At 43.0% G+C, this 13,153-nt stretch overlaps 1 protein-coding gene across 1 annotated transcript; it reads right to left on the reverse strand.

The window, feature by feature from the left end:
- Positions 1 to 11,430: 11,430 nt before the first annotated feature.
- Positions 11,431 to 12,396, reverse strand: LOC144769897 (olfactory receptor 5V1-like). Its single transcript, XM_078654090.1, has one exon. The coding sequence runs from the start codon at positions 12,394 to 12,396 to the stop codon at positions 11,431 to 11,433; it is 966 nt and encodes a 321-aa protein (XP_078510216.1).
- Positions 12,397 to 13,153: the final 757 nt, after the last annotated feature.

A 13,153-nucleotide genomic window follows, 5' to 3' on the forward strand; every position in this document is an offset into this window, starting at 1 on the left:
GAAGAGTACCAGGATGTACCTTGAGAGTGATAACCCAGCTGGACATAAAAGCATTACCTGTTTTATGTTGCATACTACATGAGGTTGAATGATGGATGCTGTCCTGAAAGTAATCTGGATAGCCTGGATGGATATATGCCTGTGTTGGAGAGTAACTAGAGAGTAGTGTGTGTTATATGTATGCAAATATTGAGAATACTGAACAAGATGATGTGATTAGTATAACTGAGTGTGGTGCAAATGTGATAATTTAAGTCTAGATGTTAGGAATGCGTGTGTCTTGACGAGACCAGTAATAAAGATGCTGTGTGCTAACATTAGGTGGTCATAGCAGTACTACAGATGTGGCATGCAGTGTGTGGTGCATGGTCTGCTAGAGATGTGTTTTTTTATTTCAAAGGATTTTATTGATTTGCATGAGTAATAAAAGTACAAACATAGAGTTAACACAACCCATAAGAACAAAAACAAACATACAATAATGATCAGCAATAACATAAGATACTACAGTAAATCATGTGAACATAATATGGCGTATCATATACATAAAGCAATGGCTTCTACTAAGTGATATGAAAAGAAAGGGTCAAAGCAGTTAGAGAGGGGTGAATATACAGATACTGTTCTGAGAGATGTCCTAACTTAATGTGTGACATGTCTTGTTTGGTACCAATCAATGACCGTAGATAAAGCAGTGTGTCAATGAGGAGCACTTGATAGAAGTTGGAGCTCGGCTATTAATGTGACAGATAAAGAGGCCTATAGGTATCGAGGCCACTGTTATGAGTCTAAAATTTGAGTTATAGTTAAGCAGAGCTAATTATGTATGGAATAAGTTAAGTTGGATTGTTGTATAACAGATCTGCGTATCCCAAGGGCATTGGACTCGGTTTTCATAGAGGCTTAAGTGCTGTTGCAACACTGCATTATTTGTTGGGAGCAAAAGAAGAGAGCTATGACTGTGGAATTAAACATGAGGTGAGTAAGAGTGGACGATGGTAAGTTTCTGGAGTGAAAGGGGGCTATATATAAGAGTGTCTAAGGTGGTTTGATGGACTTGAAGTATTTGTCCATGGTATCCCAAAAGGGAGTTTTCCACAGTGAGTGCTGGAGGAAGGAATTGTCTGCGCCTCTGAGCGAGCTGGTAAAGGAGGCTTTGTGTGTGTTTTTCCAGTTGGAAAGGACTATTTTGGTTGTGGGTGTTAGTAGTAAGTCTAGCAAAGTGCCATCTGCAGGGTTATCTAGGTTAGTATCTAGAAAACCTTTTATGATGAATGCAATTTGTTTTGGTTGGCATTTAAATAGATCAAATATGGTTGAAAAGATCTTAGACCAGTATTTGGATAAAGAATTACAGTGGAGGATGACGTGGGCAAGATCTCCGACTTCTTGTTTACAGTTCCAGCAAGTGGGGTCATCTAAGATCTTTATCGAATGCAGGCGCGATGGAGTCCAGAATATTTTGTGTATAAGCGGTGAAACCTAATTCAAATCAGCATCTTCTCTTAAATTCACCTCTTTTAACTGGACTCTAGAAATTATCTCAGTAAAATAGTCTGGGCGTCACGCACCCATGGATTTGGTGTATTTAAGATGTGTGCACTATCAAGTCTTGGAAGAAGCAGGAAAGTTTAGACAATAATTACTGTAAAAAGGCCATTGATTTTCCCTCCTCCATTTCCTCCTGAAATCCTGACTTAGGTGACTTAAATAAACTTAGGGGTAGTTGTTAGTTGATAACTCTTTTGGGTTATGTGATGGGACCTTAATGGTTTGACTACTTCGTCCATATTATAATGCATGGCTAGATTTTTTAATAATTAACTATCTAGGAAACAAAGGTAACTTTGTCAATATTTTTCGCGTAGGGAAGTTTTCAGTATATAATGATACAAACAATATGTTGTGTTTCAATGGATATGTTCTTAACAACAAAGGGTCACCATTGGTGTTTAACATTTTTTATCGTCAAATATGTGCCAACTGATGCTTTATGTGGGAGATGGGAGTAATTGCATGTTTTTTATTGTAAATTTGAATTCGCACATAGGCATTTTTTATGAATTTAGATGTTGTGTATAAGTATATAAAAATATGTATTATTTATATACAGCCCTGATTAAGTCCTTGTTAGGGACGACACATGTTGGCTGGACGCTGTTGGATTTTGAAAAGAATATGTTTGCTTTGAAATATCATGCCTTGGCTCCTGCATTATATTGAAATCTATGAGAAGAATCTCAGTGCTTGAATGATCACTACATCAAGCCAAATTTTAAATAATACTTACTTGGCTTCTGAAGCAATTTTTGTGCATTGGCTGGACCTGAAAGAAAAGGTTTGCATGATTGGATTAGGAATTTGGACTGACATTGTATTGAGTTAATTTAAATGTAGATTACAAACAAATGGGGACTTCCTAAGTACTCCCTTTTTACTTAGATTTGTACAATAAGGCACAGAATGCACATCAGAACTGCTACCATCTTCTTGGTCAGCTCTCAGTTGTCTCATCATAGTTATAATAAAAGGCTCAACAGCAGGTTGAAAGCGATATTTTAGGGGTGGGCGGAGTTCGCAGAGTTCTACTACATGGAATTCTGTGGAGTTAACTAAAAACTCTGTGAAATTCTGCAGAGTTCCATGTGCCATGGAATGCTGCACATGGCCTACTATTCTAAAGCTGACATCGCTCAAAGGTTCTCATCAATCATGGCTGTGTATTGTCCTTTCATCGAGGTTTCTTTTGCTTGGCATAAATGAAGCTGAAAAGGGTCCCTTTCTCAGTTAGAATTTTACATTACCCCCAGCTTCTGTGCGGGCCTTCATTTTCCTGAGAAAATCCCAAATTAGGGGCTGCAGGGTTTCAGTATGTTGTATAGACTAGAACAGGAAATTACTTGTTTCATGTGAACAATGCAGGAGACTCTTTTGCCATTTTGTCATGTCTCAGTGACGTTGTTTGAAACTTATTCTTCAAGAAATGTCTATTTGCCTAATGTGCTAAACCTGTTCTGCAATAACAATAACACAAGAATACAGATTCAAATGCAGTGGATTCGCAACCCAGCCCAGTGCCCTCTCGGTGCCCGCCCACAGTAGCGCAGACATCAGCAACGTTTGCAACACTGCCCTAGACCAGGACAGTCAGTCACCACATACTATGCAGTGTTCCTACAGCATCCCGAGCATTTCCTTACCTCTTAGAGGGCTATGCTGCACAGTAGGCCAGAAAGCAGCGCTCACCCTTATAGTCCAGGCCCAGGGGCCACACCACTGGTGCTTTTGCTCCTCCAGGGGGGCAGCTGCACTATATCCTCCATCCTGCTAGCCGCTGTCCACAAGATCAGCAATGCTTCTGGACTGGAGTCCGCTATTAACAGCTGGTCCTACTCACTCCTGAGCTTCGCCGCCTCCTGGACTGACAACAGCACTTGCTTTTATAAAGTTCAGCATGTTGCTGCTGAGCAGCATCTTTGTCGAGAATAACTGCACAAGCATCCATTCTCTATGCTCTATAGGGCCCTTGGTGTACCTCCGGCTTTCAACCGCGACCCCCGGATGCCTGAAACACCATTGCTGAAATAAAATTGTGGCTGCTTTGAGCTGTGATAGTGTATCCACTCAGGCAGCCATTCACAGGGCTGAGCAAAACGATGGATGGCATTCCCTCTACTGCCTCAGAGTCAGACCTCACATTGGGAGACAGTGAGGCTGTCCTGAACTAAAGGCTCAGAGCGGAAGCGAACTAGTGGAGGATGTCAGGATGGGATGTGACTTCTGTGAGTGCAAGCGCACCAGTAAAGTTTAAAAACTCCGCCCCACCAATCCGTGGGCGGAGCTTTTTTGCCAAACTCAGCGCTGGTAGCAGAGTGTGGAGTATCAACTACTCTGAGAACTCGCCTAGTGATATAATTGGCCTACACAGTGACAGCAGTTGGAACTTGGATTGTTTACCTTTCACCAAAAAACAGCTCATACAACTGATATGTATTTTTTAGGTCTCGCCTAGTGATGCAGCGCATGCGCTACGCGCCTTGGGGAGATCTATTGTTGTCGACTTCATTGCCGAAGGGCGACAGGACATGTGCACACATACACAGGACCGGAGTTGTGAATGCGTACGGCGGCGATAACACAACTCGGAGGACAGGAGATGTGCACGCGTACGGTGCGTTATCACACCTCCTGCTCAGTCGCTCGCACACGTACAGCGACATTAGCACAACTCGGAGGACAGGAGATGTGCATGCGTATGATGCACGGTGTGATCACACTTCCTGCTCGCTCGCAAATGCTAATTTGGCCGCATTCACACATCGCTTTCTGTTTTCATAATATTGCTCCTTCTGTTTTTATAACATGACGCCCCATCTACATTCTTATATGCCCATACATATGCCCTTTGACGCTTTTTTTATAGTTGCCCTTATAATTTTGACCGTATTACCACACAATAGCGCTTTACCATTCCACAACTTCTCCTCCCTTGCTCCCTGCGCTCACCCAATAGGCAATAAATGACTATGCGCTCCTGCGCACATGGAAATCAATCCAAGTCGGCAAGCGTTTATGCGCTCGCACAATAGATAGTTGTGACAACGCGCTCCTGAACATGTAAATCCAAACTATGGAGTTGCAAGTTCACCAGCGCTTTCACTTGGACCCCCTGGTACCGCTAGTCGGTACTCACCGAGCCGTGGGAAACCAGAAGGTGTAAACGGGCACTCTGCTGAGGCAGAAGTCTTGTCCTGCCTCATGTGCGGTTGGGCACCTAATCTGAAGCAGCGTCGGGTTGAACTACGCAGGTTCAAATACTCATTAACCCAGAAGTTCAACCCACGCTGGCTTCTTGGTCAACTTCCGGTACACCGCACTAGAGTGTTTACTGACCGGAGTACCGTAGTGTGAGGCAGGAAACGGAGCCTTCATTCCCTGCTTGCATCCTGCCTGTCAGGGTCCCAGGAACGTCCCGACACCATGAACCATGACACTCCCTACCCCCTCCAAAGAGCTGCACTCAGTGAGGTCCACATTTCACAGGTCTCAGTAGTGCATATGACATGGGCATTTCTGTTTCCGCATGTGATGGCCTCTCTTATCCTTAAGGTGTACTTCTTGGTAATGCCTAGAGCAGACCTTGTTCACCTCTCTCCCAGGTTCGGGACTGGCCCCTTCTTTTCCCAGCCAGCTAGCAAGGGGAGTCTCTGCTTCAGGTCCTGAGTGCAATTGATTAGTGGACCAATGCATCTCAGTGTTTGGGGGGAAATGTGGATTCCCAGCCCTTACCTGTTACAGAATGTGTTGCCCCACTACTGCGTAAGTACATCATCGATCCTCGAAGGGCCCTCATGTTCTCCACCAGTGGTGCTGCTGCCCCAACCTGGTGTGCGCACAGCGCAGAACTGCTCCTCTTTCTTCCACATTACCAGCTCCTCCAGATCATTGGTATTCTCTCTGGTGCTGATTGGGCTTCCAGTGGGGGCGCAGAGGGTGTCTCACAGTGTCAGTGGGCCATATCTTTTAGCTCAGGGATATCAGCCCACCATCTTTGGTGAGGCTGCATGGACTCAGGTTTTTTCCAGCCACACCATCTTCCTCCAAGTTGCCTATTGACAGGGGCCATCTTGTGGAGCTCCCCCCTTCCCCCCCACCCCCTCCCCTCCGAAGGTGTCTCGCGAATCCTGTGGAAGGTGGGCAGGATGAAGTTTAAACTCTTGCTGAGCCTGGTGTTGAGGAGAGACACACTTTGTAATTGCTCCACTATCTTGGCCACGCCCACCACCGAATCTTGACCTATGCCATGTCTGAGTTATAGTAACCCTGCACTCCATCCTATGCACAGCCTCTGCAAAGCCTTCCACACCCTCAACAATGCCCTCTCCGCCCCAAGTGTGTGCAACACAAACCTGCACATGTTCTGACAAGGCCCCCAAGTATGCACATCCCCAGCTACTGTTCTGCAAACCCTCATCCAACATTCTCAGCTGTGCTGTCCCCATCCTTATGCTCCTTATGCCCTTGACGTGATTCTGCATTCCATCAGTCAGACACTACACTACCTCAGCAACACTCTGTGCCTCCTCATCCCATGTATTTGTTTCAAGAGGGCAGTTGAGGAAAATTTGCCTGAAGGGAGTTGAAGCCTTGCAGATGCGGGAAAGCAGATATAGATTAAAATTCGTAGGACTAGTGGGGATGTAGGTGAACAGAGGGAGGAATGGTATCTGTGGAGAAGCGTGGCTCAGTGGTTAGAGGCGGCAGACCCGGAAGCTGAGATCGGCCCTGGACCAGGGTTCGATTCCCCGCCTTGGCGGGTCTCGGGCTCAAAAATTCCACGGACTCGACAATTCTCGCTCCGGTGCCTACTCAACTCACGGGGTCACACTCTGCGACTCTGGGCAATAGCTTGCTTAATCTCCACTACAGCCCCTCGCGGCGGGATGCCTGGCTTTCACCTTGTGGATACCCTGCCGGGGTATCTCACAGGGGAATACCAGGACGGGTTCCCTAAGCAAGCGCTTAGATACCGGGTCGGTGATTTGCGCTATATAAATACATGTACATGTACATCTGGGAAAGCAATAGAGAGATTTCACTGTGAGAAACATTACTTATGGAATATAAAGGGTATTTGTCAATGAACACTGAGAACATTGATAAAGATTTGTGACGAAATGTGTGACTTGCGCCCTTCACTGCATAGTCTTCTGCTCGCGAAAACACTGTCAAATAAACAAGCATTTGCAATGCAATAGGTCTCGCATTTACGTGTGTTTGAGCTATTGGCATTGTAAATGATAATGCCTTCTATTTCTGATTTATTTTTTCAAAACATAAATAAATGAGCATTGTCATTTACAATGGCAATAGCTTAAACTCACGTAAATGCGAGACCTATTACATTGCAAATGCTTGTCATTCTACTGTTGCTTAACTTTTCATTGGGATTGACCTGGAAAGGTCATATTTATTCTTTCTTCTTTTGAGTTTCTATTTGTTATGAACGCAGTGGGGATTTTTCAATGTTTTCCAGTATTTTCAAAGCTCATAAAAGTCAGTAGTTGTCACTGTTGACATTCGTTTTGTAAACTAACTAATCATAATCAAGAGTTGTTCTAGTGCTTGTAAAAAACTTCTCCCATTTCTTTACACGACTCATTCATTCATTTTGTCAGCTCTTCGGTCTTTCCTACTTCTTACTTCCTTCCTTTCATAATTTCCTTTTTCATGTAACTTCACATCATTTCTCTCACCGCCCTGACTTTCTTGTTTCCCAGCACTCAAACCTCCCTTCCCAACACCTCAGTCTCATCTATCTTCAAAGTTGTGCATTGATAGAGTTATGTTTTTACTACATTCAAATCTGTTTACAGTAAATAAAAGGTTAATTTTCGGCATTTAGCAGTCCATCTTGTTTCCCTTTCATCAGTCAAATGGCACTAATCAGATGAAAACAAATTGTCTATTCATTACATGAGTTATAATTATACATTGAGGGATATTCAGTTCCTTGTTGTTTATCTTGTCTATGATACCAAGAAAAGAGTTCTCAGATAAACGTGTTCTTGCTGTCAGATCTGAACCTCTTCTTGGTTATGTGGGAGGTGTTTGCTAATAAAATACACATACTGTTGGGTAAATGATTATTAGCAAGAGCAAAGTGTGCCCTATGTCACAAGGGCATTTTGGGTGACTTACAATGAGCCTTTAGTGGTGCATATCAAGTGTACCCATCATAGGACATGCCTGAACATAAGGGCTGCACATGTACTGCTTTGAAGGCATGAGATTGCAAAGTAGTAAATGTGCAGCAAAGTTCAATGTTTTCCAGTTGCAACTGAAAAGCAAATATTTTCTTTTTGCCATTTTTTCGGTTATAATCAGATTTGATTGAAAAACATAAACCATAATCATGCTGGTTGGAGCATACACAAATTCAATATATTGGGGGATATTCTCCCGAACTTTGCATGCACGGGCAGTCCTATGGAAAAAAGTGCCATCCCGCCATCCCAAAGAATATTACAGCAATACAAAGACAGTGGGTGGAATTGGAAATTAAGCTATCACTAGTGCAGCAGGTATGACATTGGGACTGGATCCCAGGGGGGCTAGAAGCCCATTTTACTCCAGTTAAGACTGTCTTTTACCTCCACTTTATTTTCATCATTGTAATGACTGCAGAATTCACAATGCCTGGAGTCTCTCTGTGTGATTCTATGTATAAAGATACAGTCTGCCCCCATGTGAAACCCTGCTTTAAGGGATTTATTTGGATTGAAAAAGGGTTTGGTACAACTCAAGACTGCTGTGCAAGGGGAGTAGGGGTTCAAATAATGAAGCACATGGGTGTTGATTTTTTGGATCCCTGTGAACATTGAGTGATAGTCAAAGTCAAGGTAAAGGGTAGGATATTTGCTTGTGCTGGTTACTATGGTCCTAATGTGGATGGCCCAAATCTCCAGAAGGAACCCTTTATGAAAGTCATGGAATATAATTCCACATTGATATCTGGAGGAGATTTTAATATCAAATTAGGTAATACTTTGGATAGGTCCACCAGAAGAAATGTAGTGAGTTTTCCAAAATATCAGGCTTACTTAAGCATGGTGAGGGGTGAATTAGGGTTGTGTGATATGTGGAGAAGCAACCAGTGGATGCACATTTCATTCCAAGGAGAATAGCCATTTTTCAAGGCGCGATTATTTCATATTGGACAAGCAAAAGCTGGAGAAAGTCAACAAGATAGAACATGGACCCTTTCACCTATCTGACCACACGGCTGTGTATTTAGAACTCAACTGTTGCAAAAGTGGCGCAAGGGGCTTGTAAATCTGCTCTGTGGTTTCTAAATTAGAAGGGATAATATATCTACTAACAGTTTAGGATGCCAGACTAGCGAAGAGTGGTAGGAAACAAGGCTTAGAGAACTGACAGTAAAGTTGAAAGTTGGAGTTAGTGAGTTGTGTTAAAAAAGGTGGGAAGTGAGCAAGATGGTTTTTGGAGTATGGGAAGGAACTGTGGTAAAAATACTAGTATGGAAGGTGTGGGTTGACCGAAGTAGAAATTGTATAACAGAAATTTGGGAGAGCATAAAAGAGAAGGTCCTAAATTCATCTCAGGATATTGGGGGTGCTTTCCCTTGCTTTTTAGTCACTTGTATCAGTAGAGTGTCAATCCATTTTTGGTTGATGAGGCACAGTGGCTAGAAAGCAGAAATCATAGTAAGCTTAGTACTAAAGAACAGCAAGCCCTTTGCAAAGTGATAGACAAAGCAGAAATTATTGAGTTTTTTTAAAAATATGTCTGAAAAAGCTAAAGCACCAGGACCTCATTATCTCCCTATACGAATATATAAGGTCTTGGAGGAGTTAATTGTTCCATATGTGAAAGGCCTGTTTAACACCTTGGGCGCAGCCGCGATTCTGCACCTGTGCGGCAGTTTTATTGAGTGGGCGGGTTCATGACGGCCCCCAGCCGTCATCAGCACACGCCCACCGTGATGCATGATGGCCTGGGCCGTCATCAGCATGGAAGGGGTTAATAATATCTTAGCAGGGGAAGTAGGTTTGCTAGAGTCCTGGCAAGATGCCATATTTTCCTTCATTTTGAAACCCAATAAACGCTCAAATCGGTGTGAGTTATATCAGCCTACATCACTGTTAAATTGTGATTACAAGGTCTTTGCAACTGTTATGGCAAAGAGACTGGCGAAGCAGATATACACATTGGAGCATGAGGATCAAATGGGATCTATGCTGGGAAGGACTCTTCATGAGCTGACAACATTCTAGAGGGAGTAATCAACATGGTGTACAGACCTTGCCCCTAGTGGTTATCACAATAGATGCAGTAAAAGTATTCAACCAAGTGGGATGGATATATTGAGGTCAAGTACTGAAAAATCTAGGCCTGGGCTCCTCCTTTTATAGAGTAATAGAGACAATGTATGACTCTCCGCAGGCTAGGAAACTGATAAATGACACTCTGACTGACAATGTGAGGATTAGTAGAGGGAGGGGAGAAGTAAGCCCATTATTCTCACTGCTATTTAACCTGTATGTAGAGCCTTTTGTGGAAAGACTTAGGCAGGAAGAAAGTATAGTTCCCTTGTCTGGCAGGAGTCTGGAGAAGAAATTTGGACTGTATGCTGATGACCGAATTTTCTATACATCGGATGCAAATAAAACATACCCTGTGTCAAAAATTGGATTACTGGTGGTGACGTGTGAGACCTGGTCAGGCAGCAACCACAATCCTAGTCAGGGTAAAGCACAAGCAAACCCCAAATTAAACTGTGCTCATGCCCTGGGAGCTTGGCTCAGAGCATTTACTTAGAGGGAATGTGTAAAGTATTTGAGTAGCAATTCAACAGTAAAACAGTGAGCACACCACACAGAAAACACCCACACCAGGTTATAGAAATAGAGCTTAATTTGAATAATAAAACAAGACCACAATTCCAAAAAGTCAACTGGTAGAACCAGAGATATAGAATTTAAAATGTTTTAGAGTAAATAGCGCCAAAGGGCATAAAGCGCCAACTGTGGGTAGCTGATCACACCAGACCAGGACAAAGTCACAAGTTTAGGCCAACTGCAATGTAGCATGGGAAAGCTACGGGGACCCAGTTAGGCCGGCTGAATAAAAATATTTTTAATCATGGTATGCGTAGTGTTGTGTGGACCTTAAGAGCCAAGAATGCTGGCCTGAAGAGCACCTAAATGGCATGTAGGTGCCCAAAAATTGTCCTCCGTACAAGCGCATAACAGATACAGATTCCGAAGATGACAATCAATCAAGATATGTGGGCAGAGGTGGCATTTACAACAGTGGCATATTCTGTAGGAGGCCAGAAATTTAGCACTCAAATATTAAAGATTGAGGAAGCCAGAAATTGGCTTTTTTTCAGTTGAAGTGCCAGTCTGTGTTGATTACAAGCACACTACCCACCCAGAAAGACACGGCTACATTGGTCTTCACAGGCATTGGGACCGCCCACAAAGTAGTACTTTATTATTTCTCCAAACCAATCGAAATGTTTTCCAGCATAGACGGAATTTGTACAATTGATGTGAAAATGACATTGGAATGTCCCATATTTTATGGTATGTGAGGTCAAATGGATTTCTACGCAAGGAACAATGTTTTCTAAATGACTTAAATAGTGGGGAAATAAAAATTCATAAAGAAACATAGCTCCTCCAATTACTCTGTAGCATGAAAGTAAAACGTTTCTCATGTGTGCATCCAGTGGTTTTCAAAACCAAGAAAATACTGAAATTTATTTTAATGAATGAGGAATTTTAGCCTAGACTCTACCTTTTTCTAGTAATTATGACCATTGAGAATAGGTTCTTTAAAAAAATTATAATAATAGGTATCAAACGTCAATGAAATGTCATCTTTAAACACCACTTGTTTGGGTCACTTGCTTACGGGCTTGACTTTTCTCCCTAAAAGTTTCTTCAGCGCCTCCTTCATGTCCTTGTTTCTAAGGCTGTATATGAGAGGATTGAACAGTGGGATGAAAGCTGTGTAGAGGACAGCAAGCAGCTGGTCTTGATTCAGTGACAGCGCTGATGCAGGGCGCACATACATGCAGATGACAGTGCTATAGAAAACAGTTACCACAATGAGGTGGGATGCGCATGTGGAAAAAGCCTTGAATCTCCCCTCAACAGACCGGATTTTTAATATCACAGAGATGATGTAGATGTAAGATGCAATAGTAACAGAGAATGGGATCAGCCCGGCAAACATGCCTTCGATGAAAATCACTAGCTCAACTATGCTTGTGTCGCTGCAAGCGATCTTCATCAGGGCAGTGATATCACAGAAGAAGTGGTTGATGACATTGGATCCACAGAAGGACAGCTGGGAACCCAGAACAGTAGGAGGTAAAGTATCCAGAAAGCCTGGCATCCAGGAAAGAGCTGCCAGCCTGAGACAGGATCTCTTGTTCATGAGGATGGCGTATCGGAGAGGATGGCAGATGGCCACATAGCGATCATAGGCCATGGCCGCTAGCAGATAGAATTCAGTGCTTGTGAAGGACAAAAAGAAGTAGAGCTGGGTCAAGCAGCCAATGAAAGAGATACTCTTACTTTTGTTCAATAGAATGGCTAGCAGTTTTGGGTAAGTTACAGAGATGCAGAGGATGTCCAACAAGGAAAGATTCTGGAGAAAGAAATACATAGGAGATTGTAAGTGAGGGTCTACAAACACTGCCACAGTGATCAGAAGGTTGGCACAGGACGTTGCAAGGTAGACAAGCAAGAACACCAAAAAAAGGAGTGGTCGCAGTGGTGGGACAACCGAGAATCCCGCAATAAGGAATTCCCTCACCAGTGTTTGGTTTTTCCATTCCATCTGTTCTTCAGGACTTGACATTTGCAATACAAAATATTTTGCAGAAGAAACACTTAAGTTATAAGTCATCAAATTCTGGTGCTTAATTCCCTGTGACCCAATGCCTTGACTTTATGATTAGTGATGACTACAACATGAGTGTGGTCTTGAAAAAGTCAGTAAGACCTTGGAAATTCTACAGGAGGCCTGGTTGGATGTCTTATACATATGGTGTTCAGGCAAGGCTTCTCAGCAAACACTCAAAGAAGACTCCATCTTCATTGCATAGACCTGTACGTGAAAAGGACAGAATATGAGCTAGAGTTCACATTGGCATTATATGATAAACAATTAATTTACTTTCATTATTGAAATATTTGAGTGGCCCTTTATGTGACCACAGCACATACCAAACATCTGTTTTTTTTTTGTTTGTTCTTTTGCTACACTTACTTTCTTTTGAGACATCTTAGCTAGGTATTTTATGGGATTTTATATGAGGTATTTTGGTGTATTCTACTAGTAATATATATTTTTTTGTAACTAAACATTGCCACTTGGGGGCCCATTAGGATGTCGGGTGGATTGCCCGACATCCTCACTCGTTTTCCCCCCCATCATATTAGTGATACGGAAAGACCGCCCGCCGCTTTTCCGCCCCTGTCGCCTTGCGGCCGGGGCGGAAAAGGAATAATATGGTGGTGGTGTCTATCAGACACCGCCAGCCATATTAGCATGGGCATTTTACAATGCCTTTCGGTGGCGGCAATGCCGCCACGGAAAGGCATGCAGTCTTCAC

Source organism: Lissotriton helveticus, chromosome 7 (genome assembly GCF_964261635.1).
Source record: "Lissotriton helveticus chromosome 7, aLisHel1.1, whole genome shotgun sequence".
Taxonomy (NCBI): Eukaryota; Metazoa; Chordata; class Amphibia; order Caudata; family Salamandridae; genus Lissotriton; species Lissotriton helveticus.